The following is a 14,138-nucleotide window of genomic DNA, read 5'->3' on the forward strand; positions in this document are numbered from 1 at the left end:
CATAGAGTGTTAGACACAGAAGGACTGTTAGGTTGGTCTCTGCTGAGGCCCAGTGTAGAAAACTGTCAGGGTCTCTAAAACATAAGTCCAGACCCGGACAAGGACCTGATTGCCTCAAGCAGGCATGGCTTCTGGATGCAGCCCAGATTTCCCTAGGAATGGTTCTCCCTTGGCCTTGCCACCCTAGCTTTTACTCACACTTCCTGCCTGCCATCCATTATGCCAGAACGTGACTGTTATGTTATTCAGGCACAGATCTGTGTCAACACTGCCATGCTATTTATTCAGCCTTGTGTGCTAGACGACTTGCCTTTTCCTGATGAGTTCCTAGAGCGCAGGGCCCCAAAAAGCTGACTAGGCTTTGTCACACACACAAGCTTGGCAAGACCCAGGCCTGACTGAGCCAGCCAGTGAAGATACAACGAGCCACTTTAGATTCAGACAGTTTATTGCTTACCTATACAACAAAAGGAAGAATGCATTAAGGTGCCAGCTGCCAGTGGTCCTTGTCCCACAAATCAAAACAGAGAATATTGAAACAGAAGAGGCCAGATGACTGCAATACAAGTTCTGGGATACCCAGCTGCTGAAAAGCCCATTCTAGACTGCAGCCAAGTGATTCTTACATTCTGCAGCTCTATTCTGAGGGGGTGGGCCCAAAGCCCACACCTCGTCAGAACCTGGGAGATGAGAAGCCGTCAGGGGAGACGACCCTAAGATCCTCATAAGCCTCCCATCCTCTGCTGTTCTGGGAGGATCACAAAGCATTCTGCTAAGACTCAGCAAAGCTTTGGTTCGAGGCCTGCGAGGCCTAGGCAGAACATGCAAGCTCGCCAGGGTACACGATGGAGATATTCCCCTACAGCCTTCTCTGGTTTGAGGCTTTTTAAGCCCACCATAGAGAAAATACGATTGAAAACCAAGAAATCTAATCTAGATCAAGCCATAATTAGCCAAGTGACTTAACCTCTCCAGAGCTTGCTTTTTTTTTTAATCCATAAAATTATGTATTTTTGTTTGGTTGCTTTTTGCGAGGACTTTTTCCTCTTATTAGGGTGTAAACTGCACAAAGGGATCTTGTCTACTGTATTCACTATTGCAGCCCCAGTGCTTAGAACAGTGATAGGCACATGGCAGTGATTCGAGGAACACTTGGTTGAAGGAAATGAACTGCAAGATATTACATTGTATTTTGCTAGTATGTGCATGTGCATTCAAAGCCTTAAAACATACTCTCAGGTCATTTGCAGAAAATTCACAGAGGAGTCCCAGTGAAAATGACTGTACTTTTCTTTTAAGGGAGCCCAACTAAAAAAAGCCTCCAAAGTGAGTAACTACATAATGAGGAAAGGAACGTGGCACCCAAATAGATCTTTTACAAGTGCTATTATAATAAATCCTAATGACACACACCTCTGACACATTGCTCTTGGTAATAATAGAAAGGAGAGGAGGCCCGGCTTTTCCATTGCTCTGTTCTACACCTGCCACTTTCCCAATCATTCCCAGGCTCCCTTTTTCTCAGCCAATGCATGGTGTAAAATAGGACAAAGATTATGGGGTCAAGGGACCTGTCTCTTGTTGTAATTACAGCAAGTCGCTCATTTCCTGCCCTAGCCCCCACTTTCCTCCTTTTATGTGTGATTGTACCACATAATGGTTTTTCTTAATTATAACTGTGTTATATCTCTTCTACAGATAAACCATGGCTCAAAGAGATGGAATGACCTGCTAAAAATCACTAATTAGTATGAGAACCAAGTCCCTCCCCTCTGTCATCTCCACGAAGGGGCAAGGATTTTTGCTGGCTTGCTCCTTGCCCTAATCTCAGCGTCTACAACTCTGCCTGGCACATAGCAGGCACTCATATATATTTTTGAATGAAAAAAAAAAAATGAGTAAGTAGAGGCGCGCCACAGTGCGTCCTGCGGCTTCCAGCAAGTCGCTGCCTCTTTCTGGATTTCATCGGTCCCCGTCCCGCGCCCGGTTCGTTCCTCCGGCCACTAGGCTGCACTGTGGCAACGCACCCCACCCAGCAGGGAGCGGCGCCCTTCTTGGCCCCGCGGAGCCTTCGCTGGTCGGAGGGCGGGTCGCGAGGAACCGGAAGTGCTGAAGCGCAGCTGCCGCCGCTGCCGCTACCGCTACCGCCGCCGCCGCCGCCTTTAAGTGCCGTGTTCGCCGCCTGGGTTATCACCGGCTCGGTCGCCGAGGAAGCCGCCGCAGCGGGGTCGGGAGTGGAGGCGGCGCGGCATGAAGCGGCGCAGGCCCGCTCCGTAGCACGCGTCGGGACGCTCCGGGCGGGGCCGGGGGGGAAGGTGCAGTATCCGCCCCCTCTCCTTCCCCTTCGCCCGCGAGGCCTGGGCCCCAGCCCGGCGGGCCCGCTCCGCCTCACGGAGGAACCGCCCGGCGCGCTCTCCGGGTTAGCCCGCTCTGCGGTTTACCCGGCGCGCCGCCCTGCGCGGGTCGGAGCTGGTGGCGGGGCCCCGCTTGCCGGAAGAGGAAGCCGGGGCTCTGAGATTCCGAGTCCACCAACGTTCACTGGGCGCCCCCTGAGCGCTGGGTGCTGGCCTCCGGACTTCCACGTCCGTTATCTTGATTGAGCCTCGCTGGGGTTGGGTAATGCCCGGGCTTGCAGATGAGGAAACGGAAGCCCGCAGAGGCGAAGGGATCTGCCTAAAGTTCGACTGTGGCGGATCGGATTCGGACTGAGATTTTTTTGGTTTCCCAGCCGGTGTTGTTTTCCTTCCTCCTGCCTCACTAGGTCGATTCCCTCCCTGCTCACCGGCTCTTTCTCATTCTATTTCACATCCCCCGGGGCAGGATAGATACATTTCTTTCCCCCGCCCCACCTCTCCCCTCACACACTTTCTCCTGAGACTTCCAACACTTGGCATCCCCCCATTCTCCTCAACATTCTCTGCTACACCTGTCCTCTTCTTCCCCATTCATAGCTTTCCAGATCTTTGCCCCAGTCAGTGATAATGAACCTCTCAACTAGCTGTGGACCCTGAAGAGTGAAATAACTAGGCTTCAATGAGGCTTGGGGTGTTCGACTGGACGACTGTTTGGCTCTTGGATTAAAAATAAGAATGCCGTTTGAGTCCGTCCAGATTCAGGAGTTCTGAAGTTATTCACCAACCCAAGATGCTCTTCTCAGAGTGAGGGGCTTAGTGCATGGGACGGTGTCTTGACATCTTAGTCCGTTGTTCTTATGCTAGCATAACTTCACTGTTTTCCCTCCATTTGCCCCTGAGCTTTTCTCACCACATCTCTCTCCATCACCTGCTTGGGCGATGAGAGCCCAGAATTAAAACTGATAATGAAATAACAAGTGTAATCACCGATCCTCTTTTTTTTTTTTTTTTTCCTTTTACTAAGTCAGAATTTCAACAACTTAATGCTTCCTTTTATGGAAAAGTTAGCTGGAAAGGAAAGGAGCAAAAGTGGAATGCACTTAAAATGGATAGCACATTCTTTGTCTTATGAAAAAAGTTATTAAATGCAAATTAGTTCCCTTTCCACAAAAATGGCCTGTTTATAATTCTTATTGGTTATTCCGAGTCTACTCCATCTCCAACCAGCTCAATATGTATTACGTAAAATAATGCAAATGTATTATTAATGTAAAAGCAGGAACAGGACCAAGCACACAAAGAAATGTTAGTAATCATCTGTCATTTTTGAGGATTTGTAGTAGCCACCTGAGTGACCTCACGTTTGTGTGCCTTCTATACTTTCCAAAGTTCTTCCATAGTTTTCCTTTTAATGTACATCTAGATGTCAGGATTTACACTATGGTTAGGATATCCTTTTGAGTAAATTAGGCTATACATTTCAGAATTTTTTTTTAAATTATTATTTTGATAATCTAAAATATAGATAGAAAATAATTCAGGCATTATATATCACACCAAGAAGAATGTTTCTATATCAATGTTAAGTACTATTTACATTTAATCTTTTTGGCCACATATCCATTTCAATAATGATCAACAGCCTTATATCTTATTTCATTATCCTGGTGAGCAGGATTGGATGGTGAGAAAAGGAAAGACTCCTGTGAGAAGAGAGCAAGATGAGCAGAGGGATCTATGCTTGAAGTTGAGTCACTTGAAAAAAGATCTCTTTGAATGTGGAAGAGATCTGAGCAGATGAAAATACAATCAGGTAGGCACGAGGGAAGGGCCTTAAGTGAAGAGGTAGGTGGGGCAGTGACGTATATGCACCGTGCTGAAAACGTATGCTGATTCTCTTTTCTAATTTTTGAAATTAGAGCTTTGAGAATGTATTTGAATATAAGGTGTTAATGGAAATCTGGAACTTAAATCATTTTGTTAGACATTTGTGTAAATTACTAAAATTATATAGTATATCTAGCCTAGAAAAAGCAGGATATTTACTATAAACAGAGTAGTAGGATGTCATTTGAACTGTAAAATTTGAGAGTGTATGTGTGTGTGTAGAGAGACAGAAATAGTCCAGAGACCTAGTACAATTTACGAATAGCAGGTGATTTGCTATTAATGAGTGCGAGCTAATGCAACTTTGACGTAGGAGAGCTGTCAAGTTAATGGTGACTCAGGAAGCTGGGCAGTAAGCCTTGGGAAATCTGCCTGCTGAGTTTCCTGGTTCTGTTCCCTAGCCTTATTCTTAGGAGCAGTGGTTTGGACATGAAGTTCCAATTTTAACAAAAGTTGAGAAAAATGAACATGGTTTGTGTAGCTTTTTCTCTCACTTGTCCCTAACTCTGTTAGAAGTGAAACTAGATCCACTGCCATATTTGATAGAAAGTAGGCCTCCCACTAACTTTTAGATGGGCAGTCTCCACTGTCATATACTGCCATTTACTATCAGTGTGCTAAATAGCAGTTGAGCCAAAACAACTTCTCTGCTGGGCTGTTTGGATTTTGGTCCTTGGAGGTAAATGCCCCATTGTAGTAATGTTACAGGTTGGATACCTGATACAATTCTTAAATGGGTTTTCTGGTCATTTTTGCTACTGTTACATTGAAGATGGTAGTACAGTTCACTGTAGCATAAAAAAAGACACACTATCCTGGCCACACAGTTCATTTCATTTTGCATGCCATAATGCTTGCCTGGTGGACTAATTCACAACCCACACCTGCTAATCTCTGTGGTTGGTAGTTACCCTGGACTCTTGTTAACCTGGGAAATTGAGCTTTAAAAAAAAGACATCCTATTAAATATACAACCATGCATTGATTGTTGTTCTAGAGTTAGTTACATAAATGTAATCTGTTTCTCTCCCATATCCACAGGTTGCTCCAGAATTTTTTTTATGTTGCTTCTTTTAGGTAGTTTCACAAATAATCCATGTCAGAATATCACACAATGGCTTGTTATAACCCTTCTAATTATTTTTTCTGATATGTCGCTGCTTTAAGTATTGAAATATTGTTTAAATATTGAAATAAAGGAAAATAATCCTCTTCTGAATTTGTAAAATGAAAAGAAATATCATCAGTAGGTGAAATACTAACACTTTCTAATACTAATTTCTACAGGGGTAGAGGTCTGAACTGGAAAATTAAGTTCAGATTTTTATCAGAATATCGATAGTGCAAACATTAAATGCTTTTTGCATAAACTACTTCACCTAATTAAAGCTAATTAAAGTAGTATCTTTTTTCTCCCATTTAATCATGAGAGTGAAAGTTACATAATCTGTAATAGTAGTTACATAAATTCCTTATAGTTACCAAAAGTGATCATAAGATAGTGATGTCTAGGCAAGAGCAGAAGACAAAGAAAAATGTACCAGCCAGTTAAGTCTTTTGTTGTTTGGAGTTCCACTTAAACGGAAACAGTATTTATATTATCTTGGTAAGTGCCTTAGGAAGTTTATTACAAGTAGATTGTTTGCTGCAATTTTATTACTGTTCTAATTGGTCATGATTATTTCTGTTAACTGAAGTCCACATTTATCAAATGTGTTACTTTTTTAAGTGCAAAAACACTTACCTCCCTTAGTACATTGAGATTCACTGTTGACATGCTCTTGGATAGAGCATAGCAGCCAACTGGCATATGGCCTGTTTCCTTCCAGTGTGGGAAAGAAAAAAGGAATTTTGGCAAGAGATATGTAAGGACAGCCTTTTATAAAAGTTGCTAAAGGGATTTATAGTCACAGTGAAATAGACATGACCTCAATTTTTTAAAAATCTCATTTTTAAACTGAACACAGAGAAGGTGGAGCTATTAACTTTCTTACTAGGTTTCATTGCAGCTGTGCTGAAGAGCATTTTTTTCTTGCCTTTTTGGTGGGGGGAACACTATCAGACTGTCATTCCCATTAATATAAAAGAGGACTGGCTTGTGAACAACTTCATATGCCTTCTTTTTCTAGGAAAATGCAACATGGCAGCAGCGATGGAAACAGAACAGCTGGGTGTTGAGATCTTTGAAACTGCAGATTGTGAGGAGAATATTGAATCACAGGATCGGCCTAAATTGGAGCCATTTTATGTTGAGCGATATTCCTGGAGTCAGCTTAAAAAGCTCCTTGCTGATACCAGAAAATATCATGGCTACATGATGGCTAAGGCACCACATGATTTTATGTTTGTGAAGAGGAATGATCCAGATGGGCCTCATTCAGATAGGATCTATTACCTTGGTGAGTATGAAGTCATAGTTTCTGAGAGGAAATGCTTTCTTAATTCAAAATCTAGATAAAATTGGCACTCAAATTTTGGTGAATAAATAATGAATCATTGATGTTCCACTAAAGGAACAAAAGGCATTTCCTTAGGAATGGTCAGATTAGGAACATAAACAGTAAAACCACGTTCAACAGTTGCTGCTTTTGTTTTTTTAAACCAAGGCTGGTTTTGGTGTCTTTTTCCTGAGCCTATTCACTCCAGATTTAAGATCGGTCTGAATTAAATATATTATGCCACTGACTTACTTCTTTGTTTATTAAATTTTTCTTAAAATTTTTATTTATTTATTTTAGAGATAGCGCCTGTGAGAGAGAGCGGGAGGGGGGAGGGGCAGAAGGGGAGGGAGAGGGACAAGTAGACTCCACATTGAGCCCCTTCGGGCTCACTCTCAACAACACTGAGATCATGACCTGAGCCTAAATCAAGAGTCAGCCCCTTCACCAACTAAGCCACCCAGGTGTCCTTTGTTTATTAAATTTTTAAAAATAGGTTTACTGCTTTCTTCCAAAGTTATTTTATTCATACACATATATATATTTTTAGAGATACTCTCTGCATTAGCCCACAGCAGTAATTCTAGATGCATTTTTTTTAACAGCTTTAGAGTATTCCATTATATAATTGTGCCATATTTATTTAACCATGCCTCTAATAAGGAACATTTAGGTTTTTCTATTATACTGTTACAAAAGATGAGGCAATGAATATCACTGTATTAGATCATTTGGTACATTTGTGAATTTACATATAGGACTAATTCCAAAGAGTGGAATTGCTGGGACAAAAGGTGTGTGTATTCTGAATTTTGGTTGATATTGCCAAATTATCCTTCTAACAAGGTTATAGGGTTTATATTCCTATCAGTGTTGTCTCAGAATATCTGTTTCTTCACACCTGTACCAGTAGTGAGTAATCATACTTTATCTTTTCCAGTCCGAATAATGAACAGCAATCTCATTGTAGTTGGTTTTTTAAATTACAGGTTTTTTTAATTGAGATATAATTGACATTATATTAGTTTCAGGTGTACAATATAAAGACTTGATACTTGTATACAGTATAAAAGGATCACCAAAATAAGTGATCTAGATCTTTTATAATATCTAGATATTAACTAGGTATCTTTGACCTTACAGATGAACGAAAAAATATTTTTTCTTATGATGAGAATTAGAATTAAGATCTCTCTTCACAACTTTCAAATATGCAATACAATGTTATGAATTATAGTCAACACTCTGTACATTACATTCCTATATCATAATTTTAATTCCAATTATAAGTGAGATTGAGCATCTTTTCACATATTTAAGAGACATTTGTATTTCCTTTTCTGTGACTTATTTATAATCATTGTCTATTTTTTATTGGATTGTAGGTGTTCTTTTTTTTAAAGTCTTTACCAATTTATACTTTATTGTTTTTTAGTTTATATATTTTTTTATTATTAACATATAATGTATTATTTGTTTCAGGGGTACAGGTCTGTGATTCATCAGTCTTACACAATACGCAGTACTCACCACAGCCCATACCCTCCCCAGTGTCCACCACCCATCCACCCCATCCCTCCCACCCCCCTCCACACCAGCAACCCTCAGTTTGTTTCCTGAGGTTAAGAGTCTCTTACGGTTTGTCTGCCTCTCTGGTTTCTTCTTGTTTCATTTTTTCCTCTCTTCCCCTATGATCCTCTGCCTTGTTTCTCACATTCCACACATCGGTGAGATCATATGATAATTGTCTTTCTCTGGTTGACTTATTTCACTTAGCATAATACCCTCTAGTTCCATCCATGTCATTGCAAATGGTAAGATTTTTTGATGGCTGTATAATATTCCATTGTATATATATACCACATCTTGTTTATCCATTCATCTGTTGATGGACTTCTGGGCTCTTTCCATAGTTTGGCTATTGTGGACATTGCTGCTATGAACACTGGGGTGCAGGTGCTCCTTCAGAATCTTTGGGGTAAATACCCAGTAGTGCAATTGCTGGGTCCTAGGATATAGCTCTGTTTTCAGCTTTTTGAGGAACCCCCCCATACTGTTTTCCAGAGTGGCCGCATTCCCACCAACAGTGTAGAAGGGCTCCCTTTTCTCCGTATCCCTTTCCTGACTTGTTAATTTTAGCCATTCTGACTAGTGTGAGGTGGTATCTCATTGTGGTTTTGATTTGTATTTCCCTGTTGCCAAAAGATGTTGAGCACTTTTTCTTATGTCTTTTGGCCATTTGGATGTCTTCTCTGCAGAAATGTCTGTTGATGTCTTCTGCCCATTTCATGATTGGATTATTTGTTCTTGGGTGTTGAGTTTGATAAGTTCTCTGTAGATTTTGGATACTAGCCCTTTATCTGATATGTCATTTGCAAATATCTTCTCCCATTCTGTCGATTGTCTTTTGGTTTTGTTGACTGTTTCCTTTGCTGTGCAAAAGCTTTTTATCTTGATGAAGTTCCAGTAGTTCATTTTTGCCCTTGCTTTCCCTTGCCTTTGGCGATGTGTCCAGGAAGAAGTTGCTGTGGCTGAGGTTGAAGAGGTTGCTGCCTGTGTTCTCCAGAAGGATTTTGATGGATTCTGTCTCACATTTAGGTCTTTCATCCATTTTGAGTCTATTTTTGTGTATGGTGTAAGAAAATGGTCCAGTTACATTCTTCTGCATGTGGCTGTCCAGTTTTCCCAGCACCGTTTGTTGAAGAGACTGTCCTTTTGCCATTGGATATTCTTTCCTGCTTTGTAAAGATTAGTTGACCATAGAATTGAGGGTCCATTTCTGGGTTCTGTATTCTGTTCCATTGATCTATGTGTTCCATTGATCTATGTTCCATTGATCTATGTTTTTGTGCCAGTACCATACTGTCTTGATGATTACAGCTTTGTAATAGAGCTTAAAGTCCAAAATTGTGATGCCACCAGCTTTGCTTTACTTTTTCAACATTCTTCTGGCTATTTGAGGTCTTTTCTGGTTCCATACAAATTTTAGGATTATTTGTTCCATTTCCGTGGAAAAAGTTGATGGTATTTTGATAGGGATTGCATTGAATATGTAGATTGCTCTAGGTAGCATAGACATTTTCACAATATTTTTTCTTCCAGTCCATGAGCTTGGAACTTTTTTCCATTTCTTTGTGTCTTCCTCAGTTTCCTTCATGAATATTCTACAGTTTTCTGAGTACAGATCCTTTCCCTCTTTGGTTAGATTTATTCCTAGGTATTTTATGGGTTTTGGTGCAGTTATAAATGAGATTGACTCCTTAATTTCTCTTTCTTCTGTCTCGTTGTTGGTGTATAGAAATGCAACTGATTTCTGTGCGTTGATTTTATATCCTGCCCCTTGACTGAATTCCTGTATGAGTTCTAGCTGTTTGGGGTGGAGTCTTTTGGGTTTTCCACGTAAAGTATCATATCATCTATCTGCAAAGAGTGAGAGTTTAACTTCTTTGCCAATTCGGATGCCTTTTATTTCTTTTTGTTGTCTGATTGCTGAGGCCAGGACCTGTAGTACTATGTTAAACAGCAGTGGTAATAGTGGACATCCCTGCCGTGTTCCTGACCTTAGGGGAAAAGCTTTTGGTTTTTCCCCAGTGTTTTTCTTATTAAAGCTTTTTTTTTTTTTTTTTTGGTACAGTGAGGGAATTAACCCATTGTGGTATTTTCCTCTGAGGGTTAATTTGTCATTTGCCTTTAGTGCCTTTTGTCATGTAGAAATTTGTGATTTTTTTTTTTTTTTGATAGTTAAATTTGTACTTCTCTGTAGGTTTTGGCATCCTAACTAGAAAGGCTCTCCCAACTCCAGGATTATGTCTTTTAAGATCTCTATATGTTTTGGACTTTCTGTTTGGTTCCATTGCTCTGTCAAATCGAGTACTAATACTATGCTGCTGCTACTGTTATTACCCTCGCTGTATATGTTTTGCTGTTGGATAGCACTAGTTACCTTTCATCACTTTTTCGTACTTTTCTTGACTATTTTTGTTTGCTTGTTTTTCTGTGAGAACTTAAAATTAGCTTGTATAGCTTCTTTCTCCTGGTGCTGGTTATACTGTTGTAGGATTACATTATATTTATGGGCTGAAGTTAGGGAAAATTGACAGTCTTAAAAATATTGAGCTTTTCAAGAAAGCTGTATGCTTTTTCATTTGTTCAAGTCTTTTATATTCATCTGAAGTTAATATTTTTTCTCTGTATAAATCCGTTCAAAAAAAATTTTTTTTAAGATGTATTTATTAGAGAGCATGGGTGCATGTGTACAAAAGAGTGTGCGAGCAGAGGGAGGGGCAGGGGAGAGGGAGAAAGAGAGAAGCAGACTCCCCACTGGGGGTGGATCCCAAAGCAGAGCTCCATCTCACCACCCTGAGATCATGATCTGAGCCAGAATCAAGAGTCAGAGGCTTAACTGACTGAGCCACCCGGACGCCCCTTTGTTTTATAAATTTTAATATATTGTGAACACCAATAAGTGTGTTCCATTGTGTCATCAGGAGAGAAACAATGGAAGAAGTTTGTTTTGTGCTTACATAGAACTGGTGTGTGCGTACCTAGAATGCCTTGGAAGTTTTCATTGGGCATGTTTGAAGCCAAGGAAGATGTTATGGAGCGAGGAACAGTTTTACGAGGGGCAACTGAAATGATTGTGGGGAATGGCTCTCATTTGAAAATAGAACCAGTTTTTTCGTATTTGAGGGCTGAAGACTCTTAGAAGGAGAAGGCTTAAGGAGGATATGATCACGTTTTGTAAAATGGTATAGATAGGTGACTGCAATCCTAACAATTCTATAACAAAGTAACTCTGGAATATACAGAATAGATTTAAGACAAAGTCAAATGCTAAAGTGAATGTCAGCTCATACCTAACTTTTACTCCAAAAGGCAATACAAACTAAGAAAGTTTAAGAATAGTTTAGGAAAGAAACGAAATAAAGGAAGATATGGATATTTGGGGGCTCATCCCCAGCCTTTGCAAGGGTTAGCATGGAACTTACCATGCCTTCCACAGACTGCCTTCTCTGCCATTATCAGAAACACTAGGCTGAAGATCATTTCTATCCAAGAGAGAGTTCCTTGTTCTTCCTGTGTATTTTATCTTCTTCCTTCACCTTCCTCTAGCTTTTTTGGAAATGATACCATTCTAGCACCTTTTATGGTAGAAGGGCTTTGTTTTACTTTGTTTTCTTTGGTTCACATCTTCATAATCCCAGTGTTTTTCTGTTACTTCTCTTTTGTATGTAGCTCATTCTACACTGCTGTGATACTCACATTCAGTTACTGCGTGATTTCACAGACTAGGCCTGGCTTCTACTTAGTATAGACCTCTTTACTTCACCCATCTCCAATAAATGACAAAGAGATTTTTAGCAAATCACGTATCAGATTTTGTATTGTTTTAATGAGTATACTTTCATCTGAAATATAACACAGACTATGTTATAGGACATTTATAATGAAGAAAAACTAGAATTCATTTAGACCTATGTACTGCTTAAATAAGTAGTTTAAGTGATTCAGGAAAAAAAGAAACTTAGTAATCTGCTGTTATCACAAAGCACCCCCATTTGGAATTTCATGAATCTATTGCTAACTTGTAAGAGACTTAACAATTTTCAAAAAACTAAAAATGACAATTGTCCTTATATCATCTTACACACTTTTATGTTTGTTTTGAGAGGGACCAAGATCTGAATATTGAAATGAAACCTGAGCATTTTTTGTGAAACCTGAGTTTTATTGAAGAAAATTTCCATGGCAAATGGCATGTGCATCTCCTACTTATTAACCTTCCCATAGAGTGCAACATTTTGCAGTATGTAGAAGGCATAATGGGGTGCCTGGGTGGCTCCGTCAGTTAAGCACCCAGCTCTTGATTTCTGCTCAGGTCATGATCTCGGGGTCCTGGGATCGAGCCCCATGTTGGGCTCCGTGTGCTGTGTGTAGAGTCGGCTTTAGGATTCTCTCCTTCTCCTTCTGCCCCTTCCCCAACTCATGCTCTCTGTCTGTTTCTCTGTAAAAATGGATAAATAAATCTTTTTTTTTAAATGCATTATGTATTTAGACTGCGATTGCAGTGGATTGCTATTTTTGAAAATAATTTCTAAATGATTATTTTTTCTTAAAGCTATGTCTGGTGAGAACAGAGAAAATACACTGTTTTATTCTGAAATTCCCAAAACCATCAACAGAGCAGCAGTCTTAATGCTCTCTTGGAAGCCTCTTTTGGATCTTTTTCAGGTAGGATTAAACAATGCTATTCCTGTGATCTGGTGTATATTTTCAGATACTGCCGTTACTAAGAGGCAGAAATCCAAGTGGGGTTTTATATTTGAAGTAGATGTGAATCAAAAAGACTTAAAATATTTTTATATTTTTGAATGTATGACTGTTAAATTCCATTTAATTCTCAGCATCTGAAACTATAGGATATTACAATTCTGATTTTTAAAACTAGCTTCTCCCTGTTTAACCAACTTTCCCTTCTATAAACTTATTAGTTATACAGTTCTCACATTTTAGGGGAAGAGTTGTTCATGTAAAAGAAGTAATTACATTTCCAGAAAGCTTTTTATTTAAATCTTTCAATTGAATTTGTAGTTCTGATACTTAGTAACAGTGCTAACTTAAGGGTTAAGTAAAGGAACTAAGTTCAGTTTTTGTTTCTAAATAGAATTCAATTTACGTAGAATCAAAGCTTAAGGATTGTTTTTATTTTGTTTTTTTGGTTTTTTTCCTCAATATCTTATCATTAGACAAAAAGCAAATAGTTGAAAACATCCCAAGAATAAGATGATAATTTGGGTGTGATTGTTTGCCCTTTTCATTCTCACTTATTATTTTACATTGAGTATTTCCTTATTAAATATCATTTTGGGTTAAATGAACTAAAATGTGCTATTATTCTTAGGAATTAAAAAAATAATTTCTGGCAGCAGCTCTTTCTGCCCACGGGTCCTGTCCCCGTGCTTTAATAAACCACCAAAAAAAAAATTTTTTTTTAAATTAAAAAGATAATTTCTATGATAACTAATCATTTTGACTGTAACTATTTATCAGGGCTGTTGTTTTTCACATAGACTTTTCTTTAAAACAAAAGAACCAAAATAATGGTAGTTTCTTCATGGAACAGTTTGCAAATTAGTAAATCAAAGTTGTTTTTTATTTTAAATTTTTATTATGGAAAATTTCAAATTACTAGAATCATGTGATTATCAATAATTATCAAATCTTGGCCATTTGCATTTCATTGTAGCCCTACCAGTCCCCCCATGCAGTCCCTACTCCCACCTTTTAGGTTATTTTGAATCAAGCCAGATATGTTTCATTTCTAAATAAATTGTGTGTATCCAAAGGGTAAAAATTCTTTTTAGACATTACCAGTATCATTATCATAACTTAAACAATTATTGATCTTTTCTTCATAAGAAATATTCAGCTAGTGTTCAAATTTCCCTGATTTTTAACT

General features: G+C 39.2%; 1 protein-coding gene across 3 annotated transcripts in view; it reads left to right on the top strand.

Moving 5' to 3' along the window:
- The first annotated feature begins 2,082 nt into the window (after nucleotides 1–2,082).
- Nucleotides 2,083–14,138, top strand: part of DPP8 (dipeptidyl peptidase 8) — a 69,609-nt gene continuing 57,553 nt past the window's right edge. For 2 of the 3 annotated variants that reach the window (XM_040643100.1, XM_040643103.1), the window contains exons 1-4: nucleotides 2,083–2,315; nucleotides 4,030–4,167; nucleotides 6,371–6,640; nucleotides 12,798–12,910. In XM_040643100.1, coding sequence (XP_040499034.1) covers nucleotides 4,131–4,167; nucleotides 6,371–6,640; nucleotides 12,798–12,910 — 420 coding nt within the window. In that variant the 5' untranslated portion in view covers nucleotides 2,083–2,315; nucleotides 4,030–4,130. The remainder of the gene's footprint in view (nucleotides 2,316–4,029; nucleotides 4,168–6,370; nucleotides 6,641–12,797; nucleotides 12,911–14,138) is intronic. The other variant, XM_040643101.1, reaches the window with a different exon arrangement.

This window comes from Ursus maritimus, unplaced genomic scaffold (assembly GCF_017311325.1).
Source record: "Ursus maritimus isolate PB19 unplaced genomic scaffold, ASM1731132v1 scaffold_27, whole genome shotgun sequence".
NCBI lineage: Eukaryota > Metazoa > Chordata > Mammalia > Carnivora > Ursidae > Ursus > Ursus maritimus.